This window comes from Camelina sativa, chromosome 4 (assembly GCF_000633955.1).
Source record: "Camelina sativa cultivar DH55 chromosome 4, Cs, whole genome shotgun sequence".
NCBI classification, from domain to species: domain Eukaryota; kingdom Viridiplantae; phylum Streptophyta; class Magnoliopsida; order Brassicales; family Brassicaceae; genus Camelina; species Camelina sativa.
Window position 1 is genome coordinate 6458650 of NC_025688.1, and position 21542 is coordinate 6480191.

The 21542-nt window shown below is 33.5% G+C and overlaps 3 protein-coding genes across 3 annotated transcripts; 1 reads left to right on the plus strand and 2 right to left on the minus strand.

The window, feature by feature from the left end:
- LOC104779968 lies at positions 47-2357 on the plus strand. Its single transcript, XM_010504408.2, has 5 exons — positions 47-569; positions 987-1564; positions 1654-1716; positions 1808-1859; positions 1955-2357. The coding sequence occupies exons 1-5, from the start codon at positions 498-500 to the stop codon at positions 2018-2020; spliced, it is 831 nt and encodes a 276-aa protein (XP_010502710.1). The 5' UTR covers positions 47-497; the 3' UTR covers positions 2021-2357.
- LOC104779967 lies at positions 2370-3647 on the minus strand. Its single transcript, XM_010504407.2, has one exon. The coding sequence runs from the start codon at positions 2979-2981 to the stop codon at positions 2484-2486; it is 498 nt and encodes a 165-aa protein (XP_010502709.1). The 5' UTR covers positions 2982-3647; the 3' UTR covers positions 2370-2483.
- On the minus strand, positions 3725-4416 carry LOC104779969 (histone H3.2). The gene has a single exon (XM_010504409.2). The coding sequence runs from the start codon at positions 4325-4327 to the stop codon at positions 3917-3919; it is 411 nt and encodes a 136-aa protein (XP_010502711.1). The 5' UTR covers positions 4328-4416; the 3' UTR covers positions 3725-3916.

Below are 21542 nucleotides of genomic sequence, written 5' to 3' on the forward strand. Positions count from 1 at the left end.
TTTTTTTTTTTTTTTTTTTTTTTCCTTTCGCTTCAATTCTCAACCACTTTCAAATTTCAACAAACACCACATCATAAAATCATATCCATTTCTATTCTGCAGTTTTAGTATAATTTTTTTCATTCCCATCCTCAAATATAATAAATGTGTTTGATTTTATCTTCTTTTTCCATCTCCTAGTTCATGGGACCCAGATCTAAATATATTTCTTCAGGACCTTTCCCCACCACATACATATATACTTGTGTCTGTCTTTAAGCTTTCTTCTTCTTCTTCTTCTTTGAAGAGAGAGAGAGAGAGAAAATCTCAGTTTCTTTCAACGGCGACACAACACAGAAACTATTTTTCTTTCAATAGACGTTAGGTTGACGAGAAATATACTCTCTAGAGAAAAGAAAACAATATATTCACCGAGCTGACTAGAAGAAAAATTAAAGCTTTTTTTCTTTTCTTTTTCCGTTTTCCATTAGAACTTTTTTGGTATTGAGGGTTGAGAAATGGGTGAATCTGCAGTTTTGGTTCATTCGTATTCGTTTGCTGCTCCTATTACCCGTAACGATTCTCATCAGGTTCGTTTTTTTTTTTTTGTTTTCCCTTTGTTCTTACGCTTTTTTGTGACTCGTAACGATAATTTTCCGGGAAAATTTTGACGGAAACTGGGCTGTTTATACGTTTTTTTTATGAATTGAATACCCACAAGAAAAATTTAACCTTTTTTTTTTTATATTTGGACTTTTGGGATATTTCCTCCTAATGGAAATTTTCTCGGATTTTCCCGGAAAAATTAATATAAAGTTTCGTTTTTTGTTTTTTTTGTTTTTTTCCTAATTGATACAGTAAACGAATGATTTATGCATATAGAAATGTTTCTGGATTTGTTAAATTTGAAAGTTTGTAAAATTTGGATTTGAAATCTGAAAGCTTTTATCTGATTTTGTTGTTGTTTGTTGTGTGTGTGTGTGTGTGTGTATTGGATTTGTTTGCAGGACAATACGTTACATGCGTTAAGCGAATCGATTTCATTTGGGAAATTTATGACAGAGAATCTTGAATGGGGGAAATGGTCAAGCTTTTCACATAAGAAGTATGTTGAAGAAGCTGAGAAATACTCTCGTCCTGGATCCGTCGCACAGAAGAAAGCTTTCTTTGAAGCTCATTACAAGAGAATAGCCGAAGCCAAGAAAGCTGCAACTGAAGAACAGCCGACGGTCACACCTGCTGAGGTTTTGCTTCATACTTTGGAAACACAGCCTCCTCCTCCTCCTCCTCCGGTGATCAAGTATCAGCTAGAAGAGGTTAATGATGATGATGAAGAAGGACCCGAAAGAAACAGATTTCAGATTGATGATCGTGTTGTTTCGGATAACAAGCCCGTGGTTGGTGGTGATGATGATAAGGAGGTTAAGAAGCAAGAGGAAGAGTTGTTGAAAGAGGATTGGTCTGTTGGTGAAAAGGAGAAGCAGAGGAAATCGATTACAAAGAACAGACCGGTGTTTAGATTGTCTCTAGAGAAAACTATCCCTCACAAATCTTTTGATGAGATCACTTTAACAGAGAAAAGAAGGTAACATTTTTGTGATTTCACATATTTGGTCTAAAGATATAACAGTCTTTTTTATCTGATTGTTTTTTTTTATGTAACACAAAATGCAGCGAAAGACCAATAACTCAGATTCAAGAAAAGCCGGTTCACCGCCAGAGATTTAGTCTCTTGAGGTAAGTCAGACTCTGTGTTTTTTTCTTTCTTTCTTGCCTTATATGTTACTCCTGGTTTTGATTATATGTTGTTTGTTTGTTATACCAACAGCTGTTTTAAGGGTAATGCTAAAACTCAAGATCAGAACCAGAGCAGGAAAACGGTAAGGCTATTTTTGTTGTTGTCTATTCAAATCTCATGTGGTCATCAAAAGAAGATGGTTTCTCATTTCTCGGTTGCTTTCTTTTTTTTGCGCAGAGAAAGACGGAGAAGAAGAAGCAGTTTATGTGTCTTTGTTTGAAGGCAAAGACTGTAAGAGAATAATCATAAGAAAGGTGAAAGAAAGCTTAAAGAACACACAGCTTTGGAAAACGTTTACACAGTCTGCAAAGGGCTGATGGGAGGAATAAAAAAGATCGATTTTCGAGTCACATACTCGATGGTTTCGATCAAGCTTTTAGTGATAAAACCGCAACATTTTCGTTACGTAGATGGCACCGATTATGTTCTTTTCTCACCAGTTTGGAAAAGAGTCTGAGTGCAAATAGGAAGAAGAAAAAAAAAAAAAAAAACTGGAAATAGCTTCCTTTGTTTTGTTCTCTTTGAATCTTTGTTATCTGTCTTATTACTATGTAATGAAAGAACACATCTAGTTTCTTGATATGATCTGATCTTAATCTTGAAATTTGTAAAGCTACCAACTTTACTTAAAAGATAACGTAAAGTAACCAAATGAACAGTCACAAAATAAAAAGGAAAAAAGCTGATCCACGTGAGGGAGACATCATTAGACCAAACACCAACCATCTTCTTCTTCATCGTCATCTTCTAACACATGTTCCGTCATCATCATCCCCACATCGTAAAAACTCATATTTTCACCATAATCAAGAGATCCACCATCTTCTTCTTTATCACTATTATCTCCATTACTCTCTGTCTTCACCGTTTCAAGTACTCTAGCTTCTTCTCCTTCTACTACATTGTCTTCACAGTTATGAGGATCCAAGAAACCAGGGAGATCCAAAACAGGATCGGATCCAGGGACAGTCTTGATCCTCCACGTCAGCAGTTTGTAGCTTGATGAAGCAATGTCGTTTGATCTCACCCAATGCACCTGGCCAGGCCACACTTTCCGGTGAGCTTTGGTTGGTTTAGATGGCGATTCGGTAAATAACTCAGAGGTTTGAGGTGAAGTCAAAGAGTTGACCGGTCTTGTGTTAAGCGGTGGTGGAAGAATCCGGTAACCTCTGACTAGACCATGTTGCCGACCTTGTCGCCTCATCTCCACCGTCAATATTTCACCGAAAAAGAAAAGAGAAGGATTTTTTTTGGAATTGGAAGTTAGCTTGAATGATATATAAGCCAAGAAGAAGAAGAGCTCTTTAATGGAGTCAAAAACTTAACATCCAACAACAAGAGTAGTTTGTGGATCAAGTCAATGAGTTGTTGTTGTAGATAACGTGCAAGTTATTAAATAATTCAACATCTCTTTATGTTGCAATGACAGAACATGAATGTAGAATTTGTGATTCTGACATTATTACTTTTGTATTTGTCCCACATCGTTTAGCTAGCTAACATTAAGTCGTTTCATCTTCAAGTATATAAAAAAAAGAGGTCGAGCCAAAGTCTAATTCATACCTTTCTCGGCCTTTTGGCTTAGATCAAGTGTTGAGTCATCGACTCTTGTGATATTAACTTAGAACTCGCTTAATATCCCACATCGGTTACTTGGACTATATCAAGTCTGTATATATAGTTGTACAAATGAGAAAGAGTAACAATTGTCATTGGACGAAGTGAATGGGTCTTATTGGCTTGTCTAAGCTCCGACCCAGGAAAGTCCCCGGGCCACTTATCCGCAGAGATGCGGCGTCGGTAACGAGAGAATCAGACGGTGGAGAGATTTAAAAGCTGAGACGCGTGTGTGGAGCTTCTCTCCGCCGATGATATCATGGCCGTTCGTTATACGACAGTTATTCGCCTGGTCCTTATCGGACCAACTGAACGGGGCTTACGTTTCAATGACAAACCACTTTTTCTATTGCAAAATTCACATCAGAATTAGAGTTACCAAGCCGAATTGAACATTTGATCTAAGATTAAATATTCATTTGGGCATTTTATCGAACATCTGGAAGACACTTTTTAAAAAAGAACTACAAACACAGGAGAAACAAAACTGAATCTAGGCTAATCTTCTTCTTCTTCATCATCTTAAGCCCTCTCACCCCTAATCCTCCTTGCGAGTTGGATATCCTTAGGCATGATCGTAACCCTCTTAGCATGAATCGCACAAAGGTTAGTATCCTCAAACAAACCAACCAAGTAAGCCTCAGCTGCTTCTTGGAGAGCCGCGACTGCACTGCTCTGAAACCTCAGATCCGTCTTGAAATCTTGAGCGATCTCACGAACGAGTCTCTGGAACGGAAGCTTACGGATCAATAGCTCAGTGCTTTTCTGGTATTTCCTGATTTCTCTCAGCGCCACCGTTCCTGGACGGAATCTGTGTGGCTTCTTCACTCCTCCGGTTGCTGGAGCTGATTTCCTCGCCGCTTTCGTCGCGAGTTGCTTCCTTGGAGCTTTTCCTCCGGTGGATTTTCTAGCGGTCTGCTTGGTTCTGGCCATTTATGAGATTCTTGAGAAATGAGAAATTGAAGACTTATTTGTTTTTGATTGCTGAGAGACTGTGTTTGATTGATTTACAGAGTTAGGTTGAGATGTGATTTTTATACACATGGAAGAGATGAAATGTTTTGTTCTCGTCTGTTAGATTGTTTTGCTTATCAACGGCTAAGATTGTTTGTATCTTTGCGATCCGCGTCGTATGTTGAGTAACCAATCAGAAGGATTCTCTTAGCGTTGAGGGATTGCACAAGTAGACAATTTTGATACGTGTCAATGATGATGTGTACTGATTTCAAAGACTCAGAGTGACACAGAGGCGTTTCCTCTTACGTCGTCATTTCGTTTGCAAGTAAATTTAGCTTGCATTTTTTTTTTTTGATCGATTTCATTCTTTGATATTTCAGGATGCATGTGTTCATAATTTTTATTTGATGAACAGATTGCAAAACTTTGTTGGTTTAAACATTCCAGTGATTGAGATCTCTTTCACTAATATAAGCACAATTATATATACTGATGTTTTAAATCTTTATACATTTCCTTTGTCACATGTACATGGGTATTATGGAGTTCAAAGGCTCTCAAACTCGGCAACACTGAACACAGACCGGAGGCTGTTTTTCTATGTTGCAGTCACAGCAAGATGTTTCGCAATCGTTGTTGCAGCCTGCACATGAAGAACAACAACAAAACATGTAAACCTTTTTTTGTTTCTTTCATTTACAAGAGCTTTCTTTCAAGTTTATTCTTGCTTTGTTTCTAGAGCTTGAATTTAAAGCTATGTACCTTTCACAGTGAAAAACAGAGACTCATGTTCCTGATAACTCGGGAAGAACTGAAACTGTTTGGTTGCTGAAGCAAAAACAAGAGGTTCTCTACCAATAATGACCAAAGAAACAAAGAACAGAGCTAGTGTTGTCGGTGTCATCTTTCTTTCTGTCAGTACTTGCAGCTATACTTATTCAGTCAAGGCAGTTGAACAACCAAATTGGTCATTGTGATATTTACTAAGAGTAAGGCACTATGATAATATATCACGTTGTGTTCATGTGTTGACAAGGAAGAGACACAAGTACATGAAATGTTTTTATACAAAGCCAATGCAGATGGAACACAAAAGAGTAGATGATAAGTAGATGAGGTTTAAGTTTCCTTGAGTTTTATTACTTAAAAGGAGGTTTTTTCAGCAAGATACAGCCACAAAACCCCATCTACTTGGGATGACTTGCTCAAGAGATTTTAGAAACGCTAATATTTGGCAACAGCAATACAATAATGAATTGAAAATCTGAAGGTTTTGTGAAGATTATTAGCTTCAAACGTTAAAGGGGGATGAGTTTCCCAACTGAGTACCGCACACAAACTTAGCTGTTTCAACGCTGAAGTTGCTTGATGTGTGTGATCTGTTTGCCTGGGTTCAAACCCTTTGGACAGACTTGTTTGATAACAAGAGACTTGTTTGATATGTATGCAGGTGGATAAGTGACAGTCGTGATGAGTTCACTAAGGAAAGACTTGAGGCTATTGATGATGAGTTCAAGCTTTACCGTTGTCATACGATCTTGAAGTACGTAGGGATGACATATGGAAGTACGTAGCACATATCCCACACAACACGTCCTATGTTTAAACGATATCTACACTACGTGACATGTGCAATGTCACCCCTCAAGCACAAACCAACCAAGTAAGCCTCAGCTGCTTCCTGGAGAGCCGGCTCTGAAACCTCAGATCCGTTTTGAAAATCTTGAGCGATCTCACGAACCAGTCTCTGGAACGGAAGCTTGCGGATCAAAAGCTCGGTGCTTTTCTGGTACTTCCTTATCTTTCTCAATGCCACTGTTCCGGGACGGAATCTGTGTGGCTTCTTCACTCCTCCGGTGGCCGGAGCTGATTTCCTCGCCGCTTTTGTTGCGAGGAAATTGAAGCTTTAATGGTTTTTGATTGATGAGAGAGTCAGAGAGAGACTGTGTTTGATTGATTTACAGAGAGTGAGGTTGAGATGTGTTTTTTTATACTAATGAAAGAGACGAAGTGTTTTGTTCTCGTCCGTTAGATGGTTTTTCTTATCAACGGTTAATATTGTTTGTGTCTTTGCGATCAGAATGATTTTCTCAGCGTTGAGGGATTTCACAAGTGGACAATTTTTGATACGTGTCAATGATGAAGTGTTGTAATATTTTCAAAGACTCTGAGTGATACAGATGTGTTCTCTCCATCTTTCGTCGTCGTTTCGCAAATTCAGCTAGTATTTTTAAATACGTTTCCGTTCTTGATACGTGTTGTAATATTTGCAGTGATTTCAAAGACTCTGCGTGATACAGAGGTGTTCCTCTTGCGTCGTCGTTTGCAAATAAATTCAGCTAGTATTTTTTAAATCAGTTTCCGTTCTTTGATATTTTTGTATATGTTCATAATTTTAGTCGATGAACAGATTGCAAAATTTTGTTAGTTTAACCAACCCGTAGATAGATTGAGATCTCTTTCACTTATATAAGCACAATTTTGTAAGTTTCGATTACCTTAATTTTTACTGATTTTATTATATTTTCATGTGGATATAAGATAGAAATAATAGATCTGTACACTTAACATTATATCTAAGTAGAAAATCAACTAAAAAATAAGTTTTTTCTTTTGCTCGATTTTTTTCTTCGATTTGGGTATAATCGCAGCGGATCTTTGCTGCCTAGCGATTACACGGTGAGAAATCGGTCAAATCGGCCGATTTTTTGAACAGGGTCTGTTTTAATACAACTGGCATTTTATTGTTAAAATAAAAGGAAATTTAATGATTTCACATTTGTTGTTGTTGATTCTATTTGTGACAAAAGAAAAATGAATTCGTTATCAATAATTCTTCTTTTCCTTTTTTGTTATCATTTTATAATATTTTGAAACGAGGGAAGAAATGTTACTTGTTCGTTCTTCTTTTCCTTGAGATCGATCTGGTAGTTTTGAAGCTCTGGCTTCCCAGGGTTATAATAGGTTCCATTGATTGATCGATAGATCTGAAAATTCTTCAATTTTGATTCTCTTCCGCCGCATATTATTACTATTGCATTTAATAATAAACAAATGTTAAATCGTGTAAAGCTTATGTAGCTACAAAAGCAAATGTATGTTCATGTTCCTCTGTAACCCACCAGCTCAAAAAGACACTAGTGGGTATGAAGGTCACGACAAAGTCCAAACTTAAGAAGATGGTCATCACGGTGGTTGTGACACAAAGTATGAAGCTCTAACTATAATTATTAGATAAATAAAATGTATGAACAATGTTTAATTGCATAAAAATTTTAGTTTTAGATTTGTGTTCGTCTTCTTAATTAGGCTTAAATGGAGTAAATTCATAAATGGAGTTTTATTGGATTTAAAAAACTTAATTTATGAAACAATAGAGAAAAAGATAATAAGGAAAATACATTAAAACGTTTTATATACACCATTTACAAAAAAGGTGATTGTAAATATTATAGATTCGTCACTATTATTATTTAACTTGAGATATTTGATCCAAAAAATTAGAAAAAATTTGAATACACCTTATATATGGCACAAAATGACTATTTTGTCCTTAACTAAAAATTAATTAAAAAAGTAAAAATAAACACAATATAAATAAATTAATTCATTAGACAAAATTATTTCTAAAAACATTGCCTAAATTAGATATTCTAAATTTTGTTAATTGTTTTAAGAAAATCAATAACTAAAAGATTAAAATTCAGATAAAATAAATAAAATACGTCCTTAAGTAATAATTAAAATATCTGGTATTATTTAGTAATTTAATTTCAAAAATTTATTATATAAAATTAAATTAAATTGATTAGAATTATTATTTTTGGATTTATGTTTGGTAAAATTTCAGATAATAATAGTTTAATATATATATAATTCACTAATAATTCTTTAATTTTTTCAATCAATAATTTTTTTTGAAAAATAAATATATATTTCGATATATTAAATATGTTACTGAAAATTTGAGTATAAGTTACATAATTTTAATTTATTTTAAAATTTCTTAATTTTAATAAAATAATCAAATATTGTGAGCTTTTAGAAAATAAATCAACAGTTCAAAAAAATCGACTATGTAACAAATCAATTTAAAATCAGCAGAAATAAAATATAAGTCGATAGTTCAAAAAGTCAAAATATTAATAAGTCAACGTAAAATAAAATAAGTCTACTAAGACCAAACAAATCAACGGAAAAAAATTATAAGTCAACAAACAAAACAAATAAGTCAACATCATCAAAAGTCAACTATGTAAAAAAACAATCAAACAATAAAAAGTTGACAATGTTAAAATAAATCCAAGGAAAAATAAATAAGTCGACAAAAATTAAACTTAAATCAACCATTCAAAATAAGTCAACAGTTAAAAAAATCGACTATGTTATAAATCCACTAGCCATAACATAAGTCAACTGTTTTAATATAAGTCGATGGCAAAGATAATTAAGTCAACAGAAGTAAAAAAACAAAACGATTGTTCAAAAAGTCGACATTACAAATAAATCAACATTGATTAAAATAAGTCTAAAACATTGATATATATATATATATATATATATTAGAAATTGTAGAATCTTGAATTATTTATTTTTAAAAACAACAAAAATATTTAAATTCTTTTTCTTTACTCAAAATTTCAAGATAAAAAATTGATTTATGTAATCATTATTAAAATACAATAAATACATTTTTGTTATAATTTATATTTATTAATAATTTATTCCAAATTTTAAAAAGTAATTTATTTTTAAATTTGAATTACTTTAAAATTTAAATTTAGTTTTTATTTTTTATTATTTTTATTTAATTGTTAAAATAATATTTAATAAAAAGGGTACATCTGTTTATTTTTATTTCAAAATGTGTAGTTTTCAAATAAATATAATATTAAGTGTAATTTTCAAATTTCTTAGAAAAAATGCCCCAAAAAATTACGAACGAACGAACCCACAAAAATTGCAGCAGACAATAAAGCATATGCATTTTGATTTTGATCCAAAACAGTACAAACAAAAACATGCAAGAGTAAATATGAAACTACAAAAAAAAAACTATTTGGCATACGAACAAAAGGAGATTCAGAAGAAAAAAAGTTATTTTGATCCAAAAAAAAACAAAATATTGGCGTAAAAGTAAATTTTCAAACTTAGGGATGTAATTTAAAAAAACTCAGCAATTAAGTATAGTTTTTTACGCAGATTCCACAGCTTGGGGGTGTATTATCCAATGTTTGTTACTTAAAAGACATTATTTGTACAAAACAGTGGTTCTCGTAGTATTTTACAAAAGTAAATATATATTATTATTTTTTTGTTTTCGGAAAACATAAAAGAAGATAATGTATTTTAGAGAAGACATATCAACAAATCACCTCTCAAATAATAGAGAAGATATAAGAATGTATTTTTAATTACATAAATAATAGATTATACATTTTCTGTAAAATAATATCCAAGTCATGAATTATTTCCATGAAAATTTCTCAAGTTTAAAGTATCTTCAACTCAATTGATTTAAACAAATAATCTATTTTTTCAATTCTTACCGAAAATATTATTGCAAAATATATTTGTTGCAGATGTACAAATGACATTAAACTTTATAATAGTCAAATTAAACTTTATTGACATATTTCCCAATTCAATGATGTGTTTATGTGAATTAATCTTTAAAATATAATATTTGCTTTATTTTTTAATTTAACTTTTTGAAGAGTATAGGATGACTTTGATTAGGATGTTTAAATAACTCATTCAACAGTTAGTCATTATTAGTTGAATAATAAAAAATTAGACCACTCAATTTTGATAAAATGCAATTAAATACATCAATTTTTAAATTTAGGCCAAAAAGACCATAAACTTTGTAAGAGGTCATTTTTGTATGAGTCTAGTTTAAGACATGACTGAGAGAGATGAGAGTTTAATCGTTATTTGCTTTGTTTTCAATTTTCAGACATGTTTAAGATAATACTTGTTTTATATGGCATTGTTTAGGACTTGAATGTCTGTTTTTTTTTTTTTATGGTTAATGCAAGTATTGAGAGAATGAACACATACTTTTTTTCAACTTTCAAAGCAGTTTCAGTTTTATGATTGAGAAACCTATGAAGGTTTTTCTAGTGGAAGATGATTTTGGTTTAAGTTCTTCTTGGGTTGCTTTAATTAGTTTAATATTAATTATATGATTAATTTATTTGTGAGTAACTTAGGAGAGTTGCTCCACTAATGATGCTCTTAATGTGTTCATAAAGACAATTTGTTGGTAGTAGTTAAAACTAAAGAGTATATTTTAACAGTAAAATATATTTGTGTGTACAAATAAACTTTTAGTGGTAATGTAGACAATAGATTTGTAAATGGATATACATTAGTGTTTTATAGCAAAAAAAAACAACAACTATTTTCTATAACTACAAGTTTATCTCTTTACTTTTATACATTGTTTTTACTTACGAAAATAATAAATATATATTATTTGTTAAATTTAATTTAATTTTAATACTTTTGAACTCATCAACAACTATTTTTTTTTAACTAAAAGTGTATCTATTTTTTTTTTCAACCAAACAATAAATTAAAAGGAATTTCCTCGGTTAGTTGCCCAAACCAGAGGGAAGGGGTTTACAAAAGAAACTTCAGAGATAAGAGAATACGAAGCACGGGGCAAAACAATCCGCCTTCAAATTTGTCGTATGCGGGATCCAAGACATGGAGAATAGTAGAAAAAACTCCAGCGAATTTAACTCATCGAGCAAGTTGGAGAAGGATGACCAATATTCAGGAGAATGCACCATAGTGAGTAACTCAGCACGTATCCGCTCCATGGCCCACAACAATGCTTCTAATTCTGAATGCAGGGCGGAGGGGCTCCGTCTTAGACACTTGGCCCCCAACAACAAGGTTCGCTCCTCACCAACACAACATCACCAGCCCAATCATGATTGCTCATTGGTTGCTTTCCAAGAACCATCAATTTGACAACAAGGTGAAGAAACCTGGACATTCGAGGACGGAGATAGAGCCGACATGACCGCCGTAAAAGATAGCGCCTCTTCCCAAAGAGACATCCCTCCAGAAAACAAAATTCAAATTTGAGTACACCGACTCATATGGAAAACCCTCTGATGAGACCGAAGTTAGAGATAAATCCTAAACTTCCCACGAGTGATGACATTAAAAAAATGTGATTAATAGTCTCAACCGCAGAGTCACACCTTTTACATCAAATATTTACATTGGACACCTTGGTGTATCTATTTACTTTTATAGATAGTTTTTACTTACTAAAAATACTTAATTTATATTCTTTGTTAAATTTTATTTTATTTTATTTTAAAAACTCTAAACCCGCACATCAGGCGGGTCCTAATCTAGTTTATAATAAAAGCTCAAAATCCTAAAACTTTTGAATATTCTAGAATAATATTAATTAATTAAGTAAATCATAATATTTGGAAATATTCTAAATATTTCGCTCCATCAGGTCTTGCCGGCTAAGAAAAGATTCGAAGATCACCTCTTGTCGGTCAAAAAAGATTTTACCTCGAATCTTCGCAATGGTTTATAAAAACCTCTTGAAATCTTTCGATTAATCAATTCATCAATAACTTAATACAAAAGGAAGTCTAAGAAGGCTATATATAATAAAAGCTTAAAACCCTAAAACATTAGAATAATATTAATTAATTAAATAAAACATAATAATAATAATAAAATTTGGAAATATTCCAAATATCTCGCTCCATCAGGTTTTGCTGGCCAAGAAAAGATTCGTCTTCGAGTCCTGCATCATTGTTGTATCAGAACCTGAAAATTATCTGAACTAGCAGATACCCGGAAAAAATCACTTACAATTGGATATTTTTATTATTTTGGGTGTTTAGGTATAAAATTAATTGATATATTAAAAAGAGAAATACCCTCAAATAGCACACATCTAAGTTTTTCTTCCAAGGTTAGCACACACTTCAAAATATTCTAAAAGTAGCATTATTTATTGAATTAATATATATTACTCCCTCTGTCTCATAAAGATTGATGTTTGAAACTTTTTACACATTTTAAGAAAACAATGATTATTGAGTTTAAATATATTTTTTCCTTTGACTAAAGAGATATTATTTAATTTTAAACCAATAATAATTCAAAATTTTAAATATTTTCAATGATTACATCTTGAAGTTTACAAAACATCAATCTTTGTGGAGTAAAAAAATATTTTAAAATATCAATCTTTATGAAACCGAGGGAGTATAAAATAAGAAAAATAATTATAATCTTTTATATTTTCGTTACCTCTTCTTCGACGGAAGAAACATATCCACCCCATCTCAAAAACACACACAAATTCCACTCCACCACTGAGCTGAATTGAGGAAGAAGATGGTGAGGATCATTCCCATGGTGGTGTCCTCCATTCGGCCATCGTTCACTTGCTTCTCATTTGTAGCCTCATATCTCTCTTAAATCTCTCTCGCACTCTCCGTAATCATCCCTCCACCTCTACAAATATCGTTGACTACACTATAGAGATAGAATTGAGAATCATTTGTTGTTTAATTGGTTAGTTAATTATAGAACTAGGGTTGTGATGAGCTGATGTATCGTCTTTCAATTGTAGTCATTTTTAATCATCATCTCATTAATTTCCCAACTAAAAAGTTTTGAGAGGTCTTATATTGAGAAATGGCTTTGATTTATTTGTGTATTGGATTATGTGCATATGTGTTTGGGTTTATTTGAAAATCATTGATCTGTTAGTAAGTTTGTTTCTATAATTTTAGGGAAGAATCGAGATTGCTTAGGAATAAGCTTGAAAGTTTGTGTGTTTCTACCTTTCAATCTACCAAAGATCAATTGGGTTTTGTTGTAGTTAATCTGAATTTGATCTTTTGAGAGTAGAAACTATATGTCATGGAAGCTAGAATTAAAGGTGAAACTCAACAGTTCTATGGTTTAGAGTTGTGGATCTGAGATCAGTAGGTAAAAAGAGTGTGGAGTGGGATTTGAATGATTGGAATTGGATTGTGATCTCTTTTTCGCTATGGAATTGAATCATGATGGTAGTAAAACGTTGGACTTCAGTGTTTTCCTACACAGAACTCCTCGAGCAGCTCCTTGTCATGCTCTCATGAAGGGAATATTATTGAGTGAATGGTGAAAAATACTTGAGACATTGAGAAGAAGAGGCGAGTTGTTGAGGCAATAATGGTGGTGGTGATACTCATGTTTAATAATCATTTTTGGCTTGTAGTTCGTCGATTATAGATTGATTAGGCGGAGTACAGTGGTGGAAGATCTTCTGGTTCTATTCATCACCATTTTTGGGATTTTTAGATATTTAGAAAAAAATTCCTAAAATTCAAGAAGTCTTCCTAAATATTATGAAATTCTTCCTAAACATTATAAAATCCTTCCTAAATTTAGAGAAATGAGTTTTTAATTTCTTTGTCCTATTTTTTCGTTAATGTATCAGTTTGATTTCCTTGTTGTATTTAATGATTGGAACAAGAAGCTTCGTATAATCTTTCAACCATTGTGTTTCTGAAGACCATCTTGAATTTCAGGGAGAGGTTCATGAACATTTATCCTTCCTAAATTTGAATAAATGTGTTCCTAAATCTCTTTTTGTGTGTGTTTTGCTTCAATGTGTCAAATATTAGAAGATTAGTCCATTAACAAGGGGTGATGATTTCATTTTTGGGCATATTCTTATGTTAGGATATCTATTTTTTTTATAAAAGTCATCATGAAATTCAAAAAATATTTTCTTAATTTCATTAAGTCCTTCCCTAATTTCATATAATCCTTCGTGAAGTTCGGTAACAGTTAAAACAAAGTACTAAGAGAAACATTTGACAATGTTATGATGCACAAACATCATACAAGTACCAAAACAATTTAAAAAAAAAAAATACAACATGGTATAGTAATAAGACAACCAAATTTCTTTTAATATAATATAATGTTTATCCTTCACTTTCTTCAAAACATTGTTCAATGGATCTTCCACCATCTCAACTTTAAACAATCCCTTAAGCCAAGTGTTGAACGTAAGACTCAGTTCTATATCATTCGCTTTCATACATTCTCTCACCTTAGAACTCTTTTTCAGATTCCCAGCTTTACAATATTCATCAATCATCAATCATCAATCAATATGTTATCAGATATGGCAATAGTCTTCTTATAAGCATTTCGTCGAGCAAATGTTATGCGTTCTTCATCCTTTTCCCTCAATTTCATGACTGCTTGAATTGCTTACCTACATCAGATTCCTTGAATCTTCCCTTTTTCAGTCCACGTGCTATGTCATTGTGTCACATGAACCACTTGCTTTGTCGTCTTGACGATGCTTAGGTCTCGTAAGCTCGATAATGATGGGATCAAGAGGCGCCGACAAATCAGATTTGCCCAGAAAAGTTTGGCTCATTTGCTTGTGAAACTGCTTCATCGTTTTTCGATTAGAGCTCTTCGCCGGTAAAATGGGATCTCAAAAGTTTCATACTGAAAAATTAGATCCAGTTTACGTAGAGATAACGACGAGCCATCGAAAAAGATGGAGAATTTTATTATTTATTTAATTAATAATTTCAGTGTTTTAAATATTAAATCAGAAGATGTGTGTTAAATCTAGAAAATATGAGATTGTGTGTTAGATTTGGAAAAAAAACCTAATTTTATGCTATTTTTGAGAATCTCCCTATTAAAAATTGCATTTATAGTTTTGGGTATTTAAATTAAATCAATGTTAAATATTATTAATACTTTAGATATTTTTAGTTTTTGGGTTTGATGGGTACTCATTCGGGGATTATCCGACTAATATGTTTAGTGTTGCAAAAAACAATTAAAAAATTAGAGACTAATATTATGCGATTCAAACTGTAATCATATTTTTTATTTTGATGATGCAAATTTACGTTAAATTTTGTTTTATTATTTTTAGGCAATGGAGTAAAAAAAATTGGATGACTTTCAATGTATTGGCAGATCCGAAATACTTTTTATCGGTGTCAAAATATAATTAAAAATAATTATTAATTTTTCAAAAATTAAATAAAATAAAATAAAAAATTCGAAAAGAAAAACAACAAGATAAATTTAATATTTAAGGGTAAAATAAACAGAAAGATATATAAAATCATTTATGCAATGGTATAAAACATAATCAAGTAGAAAAGATTAAAAGAAAAAGAAAGGAAAATCACACAAATCTAGAATTTTAAAGGGTTCAAATACAAATTTAATATTTTATGAGGTTCAAAACACAAATTTAAAATTATAAGAGTTCAAAACAGAAAAAAAATAAACTAAATACAGTATTACAATATTGTAAGGACTATTTTATAAATATGAGATTTTTGTGGGATCAGTTAACCCCTTTCTTTCTTACTGGATCCGCTCATGGCGTCGCATGATAGCTGTTTCAAGATATGTTTTAAACTTTTATTTGCGTTTGTAAGAAGCCACTTGTAACACCAATTTTGTTTTATTATTCAAAAAAAAATGGAAAAGTTATTTTATAAAAGCCAAAAGTCATAAAATGCTATATGTGTGTCAATGTGTGTCAATGTGTGTGATTGTGTGAGAGGCACGAGGAACGTATGAGATGGGAACCCAAATAAATATATACAAACCCTGTCTTGTCTTTGTCACGGACCCAATTTTTTTTTGTCAACTCATATTATTGATAAATTTGGTTCCAACCAAAATAGAATACAAAAGTAGAATACTACGTCCAAAAAAGGATAAATTTAAGCCGGCGGACTACAAAAATGTTCCTGAAATCAAAGGTCAGAGGAAAACAAGATTTCTCTAGAAACTATCAAAGGAACTAAAGAAAGCCATACATAACAGGATATTTGATAATAAAAACGAAAGGAGACAACAACCTTTATCTAAGAACAAAAGTAACCGGTCATAAAATCTTAATAGAAACAATAGAACCAAGAGAGCAAATAACCTTTTCTTCTAACGCACAAACGGATGAGATTTACCAAGGATGCCCATGACCAACTCAAGAATAACATCAACCACCTCCTAACACGATGAAAGCCAATCTCTCTTAAGTCGTAACAAAGAACCAGGGACTTTATAACACGACAAGCAAGACCACTCACTTCCAAAAGAGACGACAACGTTGATACGCCCAAGAATGTCAAACTAGAAATCTTCAAAATGCGAGGAGCGAGGCCTAACTTCTCGTAGAACACCAATCACATAGACGAGACCGACGTAAAAGGAGAAGACTATCACCCACTATGAACAACAACAAGAAGAAGGAACTCGACAAACTTAAGGTTCTACCATCACATTCAAACAAAACGAAACCTCTGCTTAGAAAGGAGCCGAAACATCCCAATCGAAAGCAACTAAAACTATTCAATACTACTAAGGACCACCATAAAGCTACCAGTAACAACAACCAACTAAAGCGATTCAATCTAACTGTAGCAAAACATCGAAGAAGAACAACCAGAATGCCAGCTTACCGGACAACAAAAACAGACGAGACCATGGCCATAGATTCACGAAAACCAAACCTCGATATCCACCAACAAGAACAGAGCACCCACCAAATCTACAGATCTCGGACACCCAACAACAACCATCTCTAGAGAAGCTGACCACTGACAGAACCAAACATCCTTACCGTGAACATCTACCATTTCCACCAAGATAAGCTTTTCTCCAACGAAATACATGAGTTAAACAAATTGCAGAACCAAAAAACTATAGCACAAATGAAAAGGGATGCCACTGACGGTGTCAGCGAGAATCGTCAACCACCGGAGTTACTTTCCAGTCACAGATCTGAAAAAAAAACTAGGGTTTTACTATTTGAGAGAAGAGAGAACGGCGTTCGAGAGAGAGCGAGTAAATTGGTCGGTTTAGGATTCATGGACCCAATTATAAACATGAAATTAATGTTGTATATAACTTTGCGATTGTCATCGAATAAACAATACAATTTTCGTAGCTTATTTGGATTGCCTTTACCTGTTACTTCTTGTTTTTGGTGCTTCGGCTCGTTTGGTTTAAGTCAACATATATGGATTAAGCGGATTTTCTTACTCTCTTACACCGTCTTTTTGACAGATATTAATTATAATTTTTAATGATAATTACGAACTTAAGCATTTGAAGATAATCATAATTAATCACTCACAGGAGCATAAGGAAGAAGAAAGAGCCATAGTATATAAACAGCTTCAGCAGTCCATAGAAGATACCAAACGATTATCTGCATCTTCAACCTTAACCGTCTGCCGTTTCCGGTTTCCGACGAGCACAACACGAGAAGGAACTGTCTCGTAGTGATAAATTGATGAGAGTAAGAACACATAATATATTAAAGGAAAAATTGTATTAGACTCTCATAATCGTAATTGTACAAGATACATTCTTTTATATATAGATATGAATTTCCTAAACTTAGATAAAGATAAATGTAAGCTATATATATTTATACATTTGTGATAATGATAAAATTCTTAAACTAATATTAGCATTTATCTAATATATTCTAGATTCTTTGAGAATAATATCTTCTTGATTTCTATATTCGGGTTTGTCATCTCGAAAGTCGTTCTCGGTCGATCTCCGATTCTCTATCTCCCAATACGTAGTCAATCACGGCGTTGTAAACAAGCCAATCCCACCAGTGAGTTGGTCCAGCGGATAGATTCTCATCCGTCATCCATCTCGAAACCGCAAACGAAACGGTGTGTCCACGTGGCGTCTTGGGACACTATACCATCTGACCTCTGAATTTGTCTTTATCCACAGCCGTCAGATACGGTTTCCGTAGCTTCTACGAACCGGAGAAAAGACAGACGAGATCGTCTTTCATATATAACCGAAAAGACCGAGGGTATTTTAGAAAAACCAGTGTTTGCTCAGGTAACTTCACCGCTTCACGAATCGTAACCGTCGGAGAAGAAGAAGAAGACGATGTTTCGGACTCGTCGAGACTTGTCCTCGTCGTTACAGCCGTTGAGAAGCTTTTCGTCGAACGAAACACCGGACGAAACCTCCCTGTTAGTATTAAACTTCAGTTTATGATCATTTGAAACCAAAAAAAGAAACCGTACGGGTTCATCCACATGTCTTTATTTGGTTGGATGATTTCATTCACCTAATGAAGAAAAAAAAAGAGAACTAGAAAAACTGCATCCTGTTTCTAAAGAGATGAGGAGCACGTTGTACAGTTTTGATATAACACCTAAAATTCAAATTTGTTCAGACGATGTTAACCAAAAAGGAACCTTTACTTTATTTTTGTAGACTTCATGTAAACAGCTATAGTAATGTTTTTTTTTTCTTTTGCTAAACATGTAAATATCATACAATGAAAGTTAGGTTTTACAAAAAGAGTGATTCCTACACAAGAGTAACGTTGGCAAAAAAAAAAAAAAGTAAAAACAAGGTTACAATAGAGTGAAGAAAGATTTGAGAGAATTAACAATGTTATAGTCTTATAGTGTAACAATAGAAGTATGGAATAATGGAAGATGAAGAATTTAGACTCAAAATTTTATGTAAAAAAAAAAAAAAAAAACACTATTGCAACAATGGAAACAAAAGAAGATGATTTTCTAGTTTTAGCAAGAAAATAAATATTTAGAAGAAAAAGATTGTTTTAAAAATAACCCTCTTGTTAGCTTAAAGAAAATAACTCAAAACTTTAAGCTCTCCCTCACAATCTCTTAAACTCTTTCTCTCAAATCTCTCTTATGGTATACCACACTTTGGCAACTCTTTATATAGAGAGAACTAGAACACAATTTCCTAATCCAAAACAGGTAAACTAACTTATTTAGATATCTCTTAAATAGAACTATTCATAATTGGATTAAAGTTTTCCTTTTCCCTTAAACCACTTTTTTCTTCTTCAAGCTTAGCCCAACAATCTCGCCCTTAAGCTTGAAATCCTTTTTCGACATGTTGTGAACTCCAATGTGATTCCTCATATCCTTGAATCTGTTTTTGTCAAGTGCTTTGGTTAAAATATCAGCCTTTTGTTCAGTCCCAGGAACATGCAACACTTCAACCTGTCCATTTTCAACACACTCTCGAATGAAATGGTATCTCCGGTGAATGTGCTTACTGCGGCCATGGAAAACCGGGTTCCTAGTGAGAGCAATAGCGGACTCGTTATCAACCTGTATCATCACCTTCTCACAAGTTTTTCCGCGATCTCAACAAAGAGTTCTTGTAGCCAAATGGCTTGTTTAACAGCCTCTGTCACTGCCATGAATTCAGCTTCACATGAAGATAAAGCTACCACTTGTTGTTTTTGAGAACACCATGTGATCAGACATTCATTAAAGTAAAAAACATGGCCAATTGTGCTTCTTCCATCATCAATATAAACATTGTGACTACTGTCACTGTATCCTATCAAACCCAATTGTTCTCCTTGCCTAAAGTGAAGTCCATGATCAAGTGTGCCTCAAAGATACCTCAGAATGTGCTTCAGTGAAGCTCCATGCGATTCTCTAGGCTCTTGTAGCTATCGACTCAAAATTCCAACAGAGTATGAAAGATCGGGCCTAGTATGAAGTAGGTACCGTAAACAACCAATGTGTTTACGATAGAGTCTTCCATCAATACACCGTGGATCTTGTGTTCTTGAAAGCTCCAAACCAGGTTCCATTGGAATAAGAACAGAGTTGCATTCACTCATCCCTGCTCCTTCTAAAATCTTCTTTGCATACCTTTCCTGACTTAACTCAATCCCATTTGTTCCTTGACGAACTTCAATACCAAGATAGTAGGTAAGCTTACCTAGATCACTCATCTCAAATTTTCCAGCCATTTCTTTCTTGAAGTCAAGTATTAACTCAAGATTAGAACCTGTGACGAGAAAGTCATCTACATAGACCACTACAATGAGGAGACTTTCTTTACACTTCTTCTTGTAGAGAGATGGTTCTTTAGTGCACCTTTCAAAGTTTAATTCACCGAGAATGCTGTTTAACTTCAAGTTCCAAGCACGAGGTGCTTGCTTAAGTCCGTAGAGTTCCTTATGCAACTTGTAGACCTTCTCCTCACTATCTTTAACAACAAAACCTTCTGGCTGAGCAACATACACATCTTCTATCAAATACCCATGAAGAAACGCGGTCTTAAAGTCTAGATGGTGTATTTCCCAAGCATTCGAGGCAGCCAAAGAGATAATGAAACAAACTGTTTCAATTCGAGCAACTGGAGCAAAAACTTCATCAAAGTCTATCCCATGTCTCTGCACATATCCTTTTGCAACAAGTCTCGCTTTGTACTTGTTTATGCTATTATCTGCATTGCGTTTTAACTTGAACACCCATTTCAAACCAATTGGTTTTACTCCAACCGGCAACTCAACTAAACTCCAAGTGTTGTTCTTTGTTATCGACCTGATTTCTTCCTCAAAAGCATCTCTCCATACCTTGAACTCGCATGCTTCTCTGAAATTCCTTGGTTCTTCATTAGCTGCTAATAAAAGATTTCCTCCTTCTATATCAGCTAATAACACATAGTCACTTAGGTAGCTTGGTCGTTTCACTTGTCTTACGGACTATCACAAAACAAGTTGTTGAGTCTGCGGTTGTGTAACAGAACTCTACTGCACAGGTTGTGGCGGTTCTTGCCGTTGTTCTTGTTCCTCTGCAGGTTCGGTTTCAGACTCATTCGTAACTTCCTCTTCACCAAAGACATCATTATTTTCTTCATTCTCTATGTTATCCTCTGTTTCATCAGTAACAACCGCTTCTCTAACTCCATTGTTACCAAAAACACCATAGCTAAGAACAAAAGTTCCTGATCCTTCAGAATTATCCACAGAGTCATTCCACCTCCAACTCTTATTTTCAGCAAACGCAACATCTCTACTAACAATGATCCTCCGGTTGGTTGGATCAAGGAGTCGATATGCCTTTGAACCAGGTTCTGTTCCAAGATATACAAGCATTTTCGACCTATCATCAAGCTTCTTGAGATGTGGAATCTCGACTCTAGCATAAGCGACACATCCAAACACCCGCAAATGTTCCACATTTGGTTTCCTTTTCTTAAAACATTCATATGGAGTTTGAAACTCCAAGCTCCTTGTTCCTACCCTATTGATAACATAGGTTGCATGCCTTACCGCTTCTCCCCACAGGTAATTGGGCATGTTCATATGCTTCAAAAGAATTCTGGT